The 14,353-nt window shown below is 45.3% G+C and overlaps 1 protein-coding gene across 1 annotated transcript in view; it reads right to left on the bottom strand.

Annotated features, from left to right (window-relative positions):
• STAC (SH3 and cysteine rich domain) overlaps window positions 1-14,353 on the bottom strand; it is a 550,486-nt gene that overhangs the window by 218,239 nt on the left and 317,894 nt on the right. The window contains exon 5 of the mRNA XM_069730312.1: window positions 12,034-12,149. Coding sequence (XP_069586413.1) covers window positions 12,034-12,149 — 116 coding nt within the window. The remainder of the gene's footprint in view (window positions 1-12,033; window positions 12,150-14,353) is intronic.

Genomic DNA, 14,353 nt, shown 5'->3' with positions numbered 1-14,353 from the left:
ATAATACCCAGATAGATTAGCAAAATTAGGATTATTTAGTCTAGAAAAAAGACGACTGAGGGGCGAACTAATAACCATGTATAAGTATATAAGGGGACAATACAAATATCTCGCTGAGGATCTGTTTATACCAAGGAAGGTGACGGGCACAAGGGGGCATTCTTTGCGTCTGGAGGAGAGAAGGTTTTTCCACCAACATAGAAGAGGATTCTTTACTGTTAGGGCAGTGAGAATCTGGAATTGCTTGCCTGAGGAGGTGGTGATGGCGAACTCAGTCGAGGGGTTCAAGAGAGGCCTGGATGTCTTCCTGGAGCAGAACAATATTGTATCATACAATTATTAGGTTCTGTAGAAGGACGTAGATCTGGGGATTTATTATGATGGAATATAGGCTGAACTGGATGGACAAATGTCTTTTTTCGGCCTTACTTACTATGTTACTATGTTACTATGTGGGAAAGTATACCATCCAGCTGCCATTCCATCACCCCAGTGGACCCCATAGCAGCGTCGGTCACCCTGACCGAACACCACAGGTGGCGTCACGAAGCCTTGACAGACTGCTTTACTTCTTTCATTGGACGCCCCTTAGCAGGGTCGCAGACCGGGTCTAGCCACCGTGACAGCCTCAGAACCGAACCAGAGAGGCCCGGTACCGAAACGCGTGGCCCTGTGTCTGGGGGCGATCCAACTTGGCGTCACGAACAGGATGCTACTTAAGCCTGAGAAGCAGGTCATGTGTGCCTTGGAACTGTGAGTGAAACGTGTTGGACTGTGATTTATTGCAAATACTGTGTATTGCTATTTGCCGCCAAGATTCCCGCCAAAACCGCCGCCATTGCCGCGCCACGAGGAGCGCAGGAGAAGAAGAAGGGCGTGGAAGTGGGCGTGGATGAGCTGAAGAGCGCGAATGACAATGGCCGCCCAGTCTAAATATTTCTGTGCCTTGAGGACGTGTCCGTCAGTGGCCGAGATCCGCCTCCTGATCCTCAGTGGAGGGCGGAGACAAAGAAAACGAAACCGCCCACGAAGGAGGGAGCGAGAAAAGGACAAAGAGGGAGAAGAAGTGAGCAACGTGGGAGACGCCATGACAAGCCGCCCGAGATCGGAGCGTGGGGTCGGAGCAGAGGACTCCCCCAGCTACCCAGAGAGATACCGCGGCCAGGCGTCACCTGTTGGTCCCGACTTCCTGCAGGCCGACGTGGATGAGCTCAGCGATCGACTCCGGCGGACGCAGCTGAGCACTGAGGCCGGGTGGAAGGAGATTGTCACCGGGGGCCTCACCAGATGTCTGTCGGCAGCCTCGTCTGGTCCGGAGCAGGAAAGAAGTTCCAGTGCTCTGAAGCCAGAAAGCAAGGCCCTGCCGGAAAGCGATATACTGCAAACAGAGATGACAACGCCACAGCGCAAGGCCCCGCAGTCAGCGTTCCAGATCCCTGCGGAGACGGAGCAGGCCGGCACCAAAGGGACCGCATCTGAAGCAGGTATGAAGAACGACCCTGCCCCAGTGACAGAAGACCTACTGATAAGCTCCGTAGCAGCGCCACCTGCTGCCATGACTAAGACTAACTCTGAACTGACAAATCCTAAAACTACTACCACAGTGGGCATTATTGCCGCTACCGAACCTACTACCAAAACTGACATTCGAACCCAGATTATACCTGAAGAACCGATTAGTGACATTGATACTGTATCGGATGAGAAAAGAGATATGCAAAGCCATCAGACCCCCATCTGGAGTGAGGGAGCCCCTTATGTGGCACCTGGTAGCCGCCAGTATCCAGCTGGGCTACCCCCTGAGTTACAGCACTAAACCTCGAAACCCTGACAAATGTATATAGTTAACTGTTTCCTGCTCTTGCTGCTACTTTAAACCCGTCCAGGGGGGTTAACTCCTAGGGATCCCTTTGTTTACCCGGGATCCCTAATGTTTTCTATTTCTTTTCTACGTTTGCACAAGTTATCACTGTTTAAAAGACTGCCAGATCATGGACGGTGAATGATTCAAAACTGTTTTTGTATATAGTTTGCTCCTTCCTAAAGGTGCTCCCTACTGGTTTTACAAGCGAGAGAAGACTTTGCGAAGATGATGCTTCAAGATATGATGCAGAAGGTCTTGCTTTCGGTGGACTGGCAGACAGAGAGAGAATCTGCAGTAGAGACTTGGGTCCCTCTTAAAGGGAATGTTTACATGATGGCTTTAATAAAAGTTGAACGTTAATAATGTTAAAATTTAGAAAGTTTGATAATGTTAATAAAGATTGAGGACAGGAAAGCTTGAAGTGAACCCGTAGGGGTTAGAGAGAGGAGAGTCCTCTTGAGAACTGTAGAAAGATGGTCGGTACAATGACAGTAGGCCCAGCCAAGGAGCTAGGCGGTCCTGCATTGGGAAAGTTAGAACGGAAAGAGAAGTTGAGTTATTTAGTATTTTATGGTAGGTCTTTAGTGGGTTCAGCGTATACGCCCTTAAAGGAAAAGTTAACTAAGGGTACCGTCACACAGTGGCATTTTGATCGCTACGACGGCACGATTCGTGACGTTCCAGCGATATATCCGTGACGTTCCAGCGATCTCGCAGTGTCTGACACGCTCCTGCGATCAGGGACCCCGCTGAGAATCGTACGTCGTAGCAGATCGTTTGAAACTTTCTTTCGTCGTCTAGTGTCCCGCTGTGGCGGCATGATCGCATGGTGTAACAAAGGTGTGCACGATATTGTATACGATGTGCGCATAGTAACCAATGGCTTCTACATCGCACATACGTCATGAAATTATCGCTCCAGCGTTGTACATTGCAAAGTGTGACAGCAGTCTACGACGCTGGAGCGATATTGTTACGATGCTGGAGCGTCACGGATCGTGCCATCGTAGCGATCAAAATGCCACTGTGTGACGGTACCCTTATTTATAGTCAAAAATGTTATTTAAAAGTATTTAATCCTGTTTTCTTGTTTGTAACGTTTAAGTGTCCTTACCTCCCATAAAGGGAAGCACCTTTTCTATTTACTTGTTCTAAGCATTTCAAAAATTTGTATGTCTTTTGCTGTATTATATTGTTGTTCTTCTTCCCAGTCCAGGAGTACTGGATTTAACCGGGGGGGAGTGCAGTGCCCCAGAGACCTGGTCGTTGCAGTATGGCACTCTGCTGCTAAGGGGAGTAGCGGTACGTCTGATGGCACTAAGGAGTTCTCCTGACCAGGTATCACCAGAACACATTACACTTCACACTCCGGCCACTAGGGGGAGAAAAAGGCTTTACTTATTGGGCCACTCCTCACACTGGTAAAACTAGGGGCTGGGGAGGAAGTTAGTCAGAAGCTGACTGGGTTGGATTCAGGCAACATCCCGTGGCAGGGGGTGTTGCAGGGAGAAGGCACAGGGGGGTCCCTGTCAGGCGTGGGAACCTGGCAGGTGCCTAGCGAACAGAACAGAACGTAACGGAACCGCGCCTGCACACCCTGCGGCGGTATCCTAAGAACGAGACACGAAGGGAAGGATATTGTGGAACCGTGTAAACGAGATCAAGCACAAAGGAGAGCCAGTAAGAGTCGTGCCGAGAGAGAGAGAGGCAACATCTTACTGAGGCGCATAGTCGGTGGCCGGAACACCGTAGGAGTAACTGACTTCAGGCCTTACTTCAAACTCTGCTGGACAGTTAATCATAGGTTGGCTGTCTACCTTACTACACCTACGAAGACATAGGGGGCAAGATTGGGAGAGGGGCGTCTCTAGGGTCCCGGAAGACCTCCAAGTCTTCCCGTCATACAGATGGCGTCCTAGCCATAACATACCTGGGGGACGTTAGAAACTAGTAACATCTGGAACCGAAGAATGGAAGAGAGCTGTAGAGAACGAACGAACGAGAACAGCAGTTGTGAGGACTATTCCGAATGCTCAGCAGGGTAGGACTACAACACACAGGCGCTAGTGGTAGGCAACGATTTCCATCTGCGAAGGAAACTCTGGATGTGCCCATCGGACCGGGTGGTCTCTGAGAGCCCTGTTAAACATACTCTGGATTGAGGATCCTGAAGCCTTCAGTAAAGAGGTAAAGAGACTGCAACCTTGTGTCCTCATTATTGACTGTACCTCTCACCATCACCATCCACCTTACGGGGAAGCCCTGGGGACATACTTCACCTGTGGGAAGGTATACCATCCAGCTGCCATTCCATCACCCCAGTGGACCCCATAGCAGCGTCGGTCACCCTGACCGAACACCACAGGTGGCGTCACGAACCCCTGACAGACTGCTTTTCTACTTTCATTGGACGACCCTTAGCAGGGTCGCGGACCGGGTCTAGCCACCGTGACAGCCTCAGAACCGAACCAGAGAGGCCCGATACCAAAACGCATGGCCCTGTGTCTGGGGGCGATCCAGGTATACCTTGGCGATTGGTGGAGCAGTTTAACATACTTTTTTTTGCAATAAAACGTATTAACTAAATACTCTGTATTTTTTCATTTTTTGACTAGCACTTGCTTATTTACTGTGACTTTTTTTTTACAACAGAGTATTTTTTGACCTCTTTGTGCGCTTTTGTGTCTTCAAGTTCTTTGGTGGTGTGAACAGGTTTCTACAGACTTGTTCACTGTACAAGTAGTCCATGTGTGTTTGGTTTTATAATTGTTCTCTTGTTTCTACAAGACTGGGGAGTCCACCACTCCTCTGTGGGTCATTTCCATTGTAGCTGTTCCATCCTGCATGTTCTGCATGGATATTTTCTCTCTGAACCTTGCTCATACAGGTACTATACAGATGATCAGGCTTTTAAATACATCAGATAGGGATTATATACATTAGATAGGACTGCTCTATTATGGGTATACCTTGGCGATTGGTGGAGCAGCTTAACATACTTTTTTTTTGCAAAAAAATGTATTAACTAAATACCCTGTATTTTTTCATTTTTTGACTAGCACTTGCTTATTTACTGTGACTTTTTTACAACAGAGTATTTTTTGACCTCTCTGTGCGCTTTTGTGTCTTCAACTCCTTATACTTATGTATATTGCAGGCACACCCATCTACCTGTGCGCTAACATCCTACAGGTCTTTTCTTATTTAGCCTCCATATACATGGACCTATATTGTTGCCTACTTTTCTGTACCACAAGAGCAGTTGGGTATCTATAATATAACGCTGGGAGCGTCACTCTGTCCGAAGCCTTTATAGACTGCGCAGGTGCAAGCGCCGGCGCAGTCTGGTCCCCACAGAGTAACGCTCCCAGGAGATCGCGGTATGCGTAAGCACTGAATGCATACCGCGATCTCCACCGAAGAGTCAGGGACCGCCAGGAGGGTAAGTATATTCACCTTTCCCCGTTCCAGCGCTGCGTGCGGCTCCGTCTCCCGGCTAGTCTGCTGTGACAGTTCAGAGGGCACAATGATGCGCTTAATGCGCGCCGGCGCCGCCCTCTGACCAGTCACAGGCAGAGGAGCCGGAGTGTGTCTTCAAGAAAATGGCGCCGGAAAGCGCGGACTGCACAGGCTCCGATTCCTGCTGACGGAATCGGCGCCTGCGCAGTACACGCTTTCCGGCGCCATTTTCTTGAAGACACACTCCGGCTCCACTGCAGGTGTGTCTTCAAGAAAATGGCGCTGGAAAGCGCGGACTGCGCAGTCGCCGATTCCGGCAGCAGGAATCGGCGCCTGCGCAGTCCGCGCTTTCCGGTGCAATTTTCTTGAAGACACACTCCGGCTCCACTGCAGGTGTGTCTTCAACAAAATGGCGCCGGAAAGCGCGGACTGCGCAGGCGCCGATTCCTGCTGCCAGAATCGGCGCCTGCGCAGTCCGCGCTTTCCGGTGCCATTTTCTTGAAGACACTCCGGCTCCACTGCAGGTGTGTCTTCAAGAAAATGGCGCCGGAAAGCGCGGACTGCGCAGGCGCCCATTCCGGCAGCAGGAGGACAAAGAAAATGGGCGGAAAGGAATGGCGTAAGTAACAAATTGCTGTGGCATGAAGCTGTGACACTTCATGCCACAGCAATTTGTTATTTACGCCACCTGATTCCTTTCCTCCGCGATTTTCTTGGTCCTGCTGCCGGAATCGGCGCATGCGCAGTCCGCACTTTCCGGCGCCATTTTCTTGAAGACACACTGCCGGCGCCATTTTCTTGAAGACACACTGCAGGTGTGTCTTCAAGAAAGTGGCGCCGGAAAGCGCAGACTGCGCAGGCGCCGATTCCGCCAGCAGGAGGACCAAGAAAATGGCAGAGGAAAGGAATCAGGTGGCGCAAGTAACAAATTGCTGTGGCATGAGGCTGTGGCACTTCATGCCACAGCTATTTGTTACTTACGCCACCTGATACGGGGCATATACTATGGAGCATCTTATGGAGCAGCGTATGGGGCATATGGATGGGAGCAGCAAATTAAAGGACGGTGCCGCAGGATGGGAGCAGCACATGACAGAACGGGGGCGCAGGATGGGAGAAGCACATGACAGGATGGGAGCAGCACATGACAGAACGGGGGCGCAGGATGGGAGCAGCACATGACAGAACGGGGGTGCAGGATGGCAGCAGCACATGACAGAACGGGGGCGCAGGATGGGAGCAGCACATGACAGGATGGGAGCAGCAAATGACAGAACGGGGGCGCAGGATGGGAGCAGCACATGACAGAGCGGGGGCGCAGGATGGGAGCAGCACATGACAGAACGGGGGCGCAGGATGGGAGCAGCACATGACAGAACGGGGGCGCAGGATGGGAGCAGCACATGACAGAACGGGGGCGCAGGATGGGAGCAGCACATGACAGGATGGGAGCAGCAAATGACAGAATGGAGGCGCAGGATGGGAGCAGCACATGACAGAACGGGGGCGCAGGATGGGAGCAGCACATGACAGAACGGGGGCGCAGGATGGGAGCAGCACGTGACAGGATGGGGATGCAGGATGGAGCAGCACATGACAGAATGGGGCGCAGGATGGAGTAGCACATGACAGGATGGGGACGCAGGATGGAGCAGAACATGACAGGATGGGGACGCAGGATGGAGCAGCACATACCAGGATGGAGACCATATACCAATATAAATGCTCGGCACCCGGGCGTAGAACGGGTTCAATAGCTAGTGTAATATATTCCTTCTCTCCCTTCCGTTTTTTCTCTACCCTCACTTCCACCACCATGCACCACGTTGATATGAGATTCACCTTACCATAGTTATTGTTTGCATTTTGAACCTTTTATTTATACGTTTTTTTTATACGATTATGTTCTCTTATATTGTTCTGTTCTGTGTAATGTTTAAATGCAGTTTACTGAAGAAGGTCTCTTTTGGACCGAAACGTTTATATTTTGGACTGCAATAAATATACCTTTTCAAGCTACTACCGCTTACAAGTTGAGTGCCAAATTATTTATTATATACTTACTGGTTTGGGGAACCTATCTTGTGCACCAACACAGCTGTGCCACGATATACTTCGCTATAGATCAAAAACTGTGAAAACATTCCTTGAAAAAAGACACATAAGGTCAATGTCATGGCCTGCAAATAGTCCTGAGCTCTATCCAATTGAAAATCTTTGGTGGAAGTTGAAGAAAATGATCCATGACAGGGCTCCAACCTGCAAAGCTGATCTGGAAACAGCGATTAGAGAAAGTTGGAGCCAGATTGATGAAGAGTACTGTTTGACACTCATTAAGGCCATGCCTCAGAGACTGCAAGCTGTTATAAAAGCCAGAGGTGGTGCAACAAAATGCTAGTTATGTTTGGAGTGTTTCTTTGCTTGTTAGATTTTCATGATTCCATAATTTTTTCCTCAGAATTGAGTGATTCCACAATTTTTTCCCTATGCTTGGTTAAAAAAAGCAACCATTACTGACTACCACAATTTTTGTTCTTGATTTCTTTTTGTGTTTCTCAAAGCCAAAAAGTTGCCATTTGAAATGACTTTAGTTTTGTGCCATGTCTGTGATCTGCTTTTTTTCTACAAAATTAAACAACTGAATGAACATCCTCCAAGGCCGGTGATTCCATAATTTTTGCCAGGGGTTGTAATATACAGCTCTGGCAAAAATTAACAAACCACTGTACAGTTTTATAAAAATCAGCTTCTCTACATGTCTTATAGCCATTCCATTCCAGTGTCAGTTGAATTCCAACCAGAGTACACCTCATTTTACTTAATGTGCTTCTGATTAGGTGGCCATATGAACCAAATCTTATTTAACGAAGGAAAGTATAAAAAACACTGCTGTGGTGTTCACAATCCTCTTGAAATAGGACAAGCTGGATGGCAAAACAGGTGCTAGTAATATCCCAAAAGTAATAGGAATGAAAAAATTACTTTTAACCATGCTAAAGGAGTTGAAAAGAAAAGTTTTGAGTGAGGAAAAGAAGGCCTCAATTCTGGCTTTACCAGCAGAAGGACACAGTGAACGTCATGTTGCCTCCATCCTTAAAATTTTTAAGACAGCAGTCAATTACAACAAGGTCAAGCAGCAGACATTGGGGATAACAAAGCTAGACCAGCAGAGGGTGAAAACGGCTCTCCACTGACCGGGATGACTGTGATCTTATTCGAATGTCACTCAGCAACCGCAGCATGACATCAAGTGACCTACAAAAGTAATGGCAAATGGCAGCTGGGGTGAAGTGCACGGCAAGAACAGTTTGTAACAAGCTCCTACAGGCAGGACTCAAGTCATTTAAAGGTAGAAAAAAGCCTTTCATAAATGAGAAGCAAAGGAGAGCCAGGTTGAAATTTGCTAGAGACCATAAGGATTGGACCATAGAGGACTGGAGTAAGGTAATCTCCTCTGATGAGTCTAATTTTCAACTTTGCCCAACACCTGGTTGTCTAATGGTTAGACGGAGACCGAGAGAGATGTACAAGCCACAGTGTCTTGCACCCACTGTGAAATTTGGTGGAGGATCGGTGATAATCTGGGGATGCTTCAGCAAGGCTGGAATTGGGCAGGTTAATCCTTGCGACGAATGTATGAATCAAGCTGCATACAAGGTTATCCTGGAAAAACAGTTGATTCCTTCTGCTCAGGCAATGTTCCCCAACTCTAAGGATTGTTTTTTTTTTCCCGCAGGACAATGCGCCATGCCACACAGCTAGGTCAATCAAGGGGTGGATGAAGGACCAGCACATCAAATCCCTGTCATGGCCAGCCCAATCTCCAGACCTGAACCCCATTCAAAACCTCTGGAATGTAATCAAGAGGAAGATGGATAGTCACAAGCCATCAAACAAAGAAGTTGCTTACATTTTTGTACCAGGAGTGGCATAAGGTCACCCAAAAGCAGTGTGAAAGACTGGTGGAAAGCATGCCAGGACGCATGAAAGCTGTGATTAAAAATCATGGTTATTCCACAAAATATTGATTCCTGAACTCTTCCTGAGTTAAAACATTAGTATTGTTGTTTCTAAATGACTATGAACTTTTTTTTTACAATATTTGAGGTCTGCAAGCACTGCATATTTTTGTTATTTTGACCATTTCGCATTTTCAGAAAATAAATCCAAAATGTATTGCTTGGAAATTCAGAGATGTTGTCAGTAGCTTATAGAATAAAAGAACAATTTACATTTTATTCAAAAATATACCTATGAAGAGAAAAATCAGACAAACTGAACATTTTGCCGTGGTCTCTTAATTTTTGCCAGATCTGTATATGATAATGTGTCTCATCCTCTGTGCACCTGTATATAAATATGTCTACACTGACATGCTATAGAGCTGCAGTCAGCTTATCCGTGGTCATTCTTATATTACCTGGGCTTCCCTCCACCAGGAATAAAAATATCTCTATAGATAAAGAAAAAATGCCACCATCTGGTAGCTGCACCTATGTTAAAATACTGTTGTCTTTGTGGGACAACTCGTTAAATATCACTCTCGGAAATGAATACGTGATATAATGGAACCAAGTCCTGCCATACCTTCTGCGTATATGAAAGATGGAAACTTTATTCACTTGGTATAATGTTATTATTTCATTACTATGCATTTTTCTTGTTGATATACAGAAAATTTACATACCACAAGGCACAATCTTTTCAATCTTTTCAATGATGGCTTAGTCTGGGTTTACATGGGGTTTGTTGCTGCATTCAGTGGCTCCGTCGGAGTTTAGGTATTAAATGGTGTACAGGTGAATGAGCTGACAGGGTCATTTTCTATAATGGTGCACGCTAATTGGAGTTGGGCAGAAAGGCGTTGTTAATTACGTGTTGCTGCCTGCCTCAACTAAGCATACACAGCCAAAAATGATGCACCACAGAGCATAATGTGACTCCATCTGCATCATTATAGACCATGGAGCTACTGAATGTAATGGCAAGCGCTATGTGAACCCAGCCTTAGACAGATAGGCAGGGGTCTCACCCCAGGACTGAAGGATGGATCTGTAGGTGAGTAACTTTTACTTATATGGACATACATATAAAGTGGTACAGAAAGGAGTGTGAATTGTAAGTGAATACAAATATGCTTTAAACTAAATTAGCATTTTATTCAGGATATACAAATCCACAAAGCAACAATTGTAAGACTTAATCTTTTGTTACATGACTAGAATACCCGCTTAGCTCCATTGAGATGAGTTTTCCTTAAATGATTTGTTCTCTAGTGGACAACGTCTTCTTAAAGGGAATCTGTCAGTAGGTTTTTGCTATGTAATCTGAGTGGCATGATGTAGGGGCTGAGAACGTCATTCCAGTGATGTGTTACTTACTGGGCTGTGTGTAGCTGTTTCAGTATAACAACTGTTTTATCAGTAGACTATTATCACCAGAGGACTAGTTGTCTTGTGCCATGCAGTCCTCATGTTCTGTGTAACCATTGCCGCACCACTAATTAGGTTCTGTAGAAGGACGTAGATCTGGGGATTTATTATGATGGAATATAGGCTGAACTGGATGGACAAATGTCTTTTTTCGGCCTTACTAACTATGTTACTATGTTACTATGTTACTAATTAGCAACTCCATGCCATTGCACAGTGTTGGTGGGGTTATACAAGGCTCAGCATTTTGAGCACTGCTAGATCTGCAGCAGAGAAAGCAATGATTGTATCAAAATGACACCATGCAGAAGAGCAAGTGACACGTCACTGGAATCAGAGTCTCAGCATCTGTGCCATGCTGCTCTCAGATTACATAGAAAAATTGACGCATTTTTGCTATGCAATCTGAGAGCAGAAGTATGTAGAGGCTGAGACTGATTCTATTGATGTAACACTTGCTGGTCTGCGTGTAGTACATTGGCATAAAGCTTCTAATCAGTGGTGGGGCAATGGTTACACAGAGCAGGAGGCACAAGATAACTAGTCCTCTCGTGATAATCTCCTATTGATAAAACAGTTATTTTATTGAATGAGCAACATTCTGCCCAGTAAGTGACACAACACTGGAATCAGGCCCTCAGCCTCTGCATCCTGCTGCTCTTAGATTACATATAAAAAACCTGGTAAAATTGCCCCAGATAAATAAAACATACTTACCCCCCAAGCACTGTCGGTGCTGTCTCTACCGGTGGACATGTGACTTTGTTAGGTCACATGTCATTGCTGCCTATCAGTGGCCGCTGATTGGTTGAGCACTTTCAGTATGCTGCCAGAGAAGACATTCACTCTCGCTGAACAGTGCAGGCTGCAGTTGATCAGCCACCGCTGATCTGCAGCAGTCACATGCCATTGTTATGGGAGACACAGCGCCAACATGGCAGGAATGGCCCCAATCCGGGAGGCGAGTATGTTTTTCTATTTTATCTGAGGCACTAAGCAGTTTAGCATGAGTTGTCCAATAGTAGACAAGCCCTTTAACACTGGCTGTTTGAAACATAAATCCTCATAGGGCAAGACAAATGACACTAAGAATAAGAATCCTAACATCAGTATAATTAGCAAATCTAGAATGTACCCCAAATGGTAAAGATGAACTACAAAACAGCATAGAAAACTGATTTCCTAAATGTGTTATCTAAAATGCTAATCAATTCATTAAAAGATTGGAGGCAAAATAGTGTGCAAAAAATAGTAACGTTAATGAAGACAAACTATTACAGAGCTCCTATTGGGCGAGTCGGACCCACTTCCAGAGCTGCTCTTCTTGTTTTTCTGTGCCAAAGAGGTTCCGAATCGGAGGGCTTCATAGACAGGATCTACTTTGTTTCCACAAGCTGTAAAACACAATATAGTTTTATTCTTCCATAATTTAAAATATGATTATGTGACTTCTAACACCATAAATTGAAAAGCAAAATCATACAATACAGTTAAATAATTTGGCTGGCACGGTAACAAATAACTAGCTAACCAAAGAGATGCTTTTAAAAGGTTAAACTGAGTAGTGTCAGACTGTGGTGCCAAGGGCCCAAAAGTAATCAACTCCAGGGCCCCATGATTCAGCTACAGGCAAATGTGACATTATCCTCAATCACAAATGTATATAACAATGAGCTGGGAAGATTGTTAAATGAATAAACTGCTGCCTTTGTCTGTACATAGTGATTCATGTATATTGTGCCAAGTACTGCTCATATAAGAGGGTGGCGGCCAATATGAAACAGGAGGGGCCCACCGGAGGATTCTCCTGTTCTCCAGTGGGCCAGTCCAAGCCTAAAACTGAGCCATACTCACCTGCTGTTACTGTGGATCCAGTGCCGGCCGCTATAGTGCTATACGTTTGGACCATAAGTGATGACATCCCATTCTTTGTTCAACTGACCACTAAGGTCTATTCTAATTGTCTGGAATAACGCTAATTTGATGTGTCTCTGATTATGTGCCGTTGCCTTGACTAGACCGATCACAGACCTCAGTGCTCAGGTGAAGAATATGATTTCATCTCTTCCTGTCCCAACCCCGAACATCGGAGCAGTGTTCTCTGAATCCATGGGGGTTATAGTTGGTGATTACGGGTCTATTATTTTAAAGTTGTCACCGATTTTTTTTTACTTGTCAATCCCTTTAAGTCTACTTAAAATGACAGTTTCTGACATCTGACTGTATTTTGATGGGATTTGTTTAACTGTTTGGACTCTAGTACCATAATGCCTTCCTTCAGTGAGATCGGACAGGTGTGTGATTATTAGGAAAGCTTGACAGTCATGAAAAAGTATACCTGCTAACTTGCAAATTATTCCTTCGGGCACATTCACATCATGTTATCATACAAGACTTTTCTGGTATTTTCCGGACAATATGTGGCACAAATCCAAGGTTAACCTTTTGGTTTCTGCCACAGGTCTGCAGTTTAAACTGCCACTAGTGTTCATGCAAATTAGCCCTATTTAATGGCACAAAACCTCATGTTGTTACCCACCACTGTTTCACGGCAGAATTAGATTAGAAACTGCATAAGTGACATAAAAGTTGCACTTTAGGGGAAGTAAAAAGTGCATCAGCAGCTTGAACAGCAGAACATATCTCCCATTTATAACAATGCAGTTTGTGGGTGTTTTTACATGAATTTCAGAGTGAAATGTGCAGAAAAACATAAACTTCGGTTTGACTGTACGTGTAGCTGGTTGTGCTTTCGACTATGATTTTCCATAACAAAGGCGAAACCAAAGTTATAATTGTCTATTGTGAAGATACAACTTCAAAAACAAGGAAGATTTGGCATACCATATGCAGCCTGATGTGGCAAAATTTTGATACTGTTATTTGGGTATTCAGGAAAAAGTCGAGAGACATATATGATGGTCGAACAATTATTTGTCCGACAGCTATCTGAATATGTTTGGCTAGCTTATGTTCCCATATCTTACATGTATTTATACAGAAGGGAAGACATTCCTTCCAACCTATGGTTGAAAATGGACACAAATATTTCTAATCCAAAACATGCATGTCAATAGGATTAAATGTCAATGTGCGCATTTCCCGAGATATTGATCTAAATATAGGAATTTATATAGTGCTTTGAAAAAGTATTCACTTTTCCACATTTTTTCACAAAGTTAAATGGTTTATATTTGGATTTTATCTGCTATAGCAACACAAATTAGCAAGTATTTGTTAAGTGTAAAGGAAAACAATATAAATCTAAAAATTGTGATGTGCATTTGTATCAATTTGCCCCCACTGAGTTAATATTTTGTAGGATAATGTGGCACCCCTAGGGGTATTTGCCACAAAAATAGTTACTGACAGTAAGTACAAATACTAAAATAGCAAGACTGCACTACCACCTCCGGCCAGAAGGGGGAGCTCCAGAGACTCCCCTTGATCCATTCTGGTCTGAGAGAAGAAATGGCAGTTGGGCTAAGGAGCTGAAAGTGAGAGGTCATACAGTTGAATCTCTAACAGCCCTGTGACTGTTACCAGGCCTAAATCACCGGCCTGAGGAGAAGAGGGATAGAGAAAAAGGACATTGTGA

Source organism: Ranitomeya imitator, chromosome 6 (assembly GCF_032444005.1).
Source record: "Ranitomeya imitator isolate aRanImi1 chromosome 6, aRanImi1.pri, whole genome shotgun sequence".
In the NCBI taxonomy this organism is placed as follows: Eukaryota; Metazoa; Chordata; class Amphibia; order Anura; family Dendrobatidae; genus Ranitomeya; species Ranitomeya imitator.
Note: the sequence above shows the minus strand (reverse complement) of the source record. Positions and strands in the feature narration are given on the sequence as shown.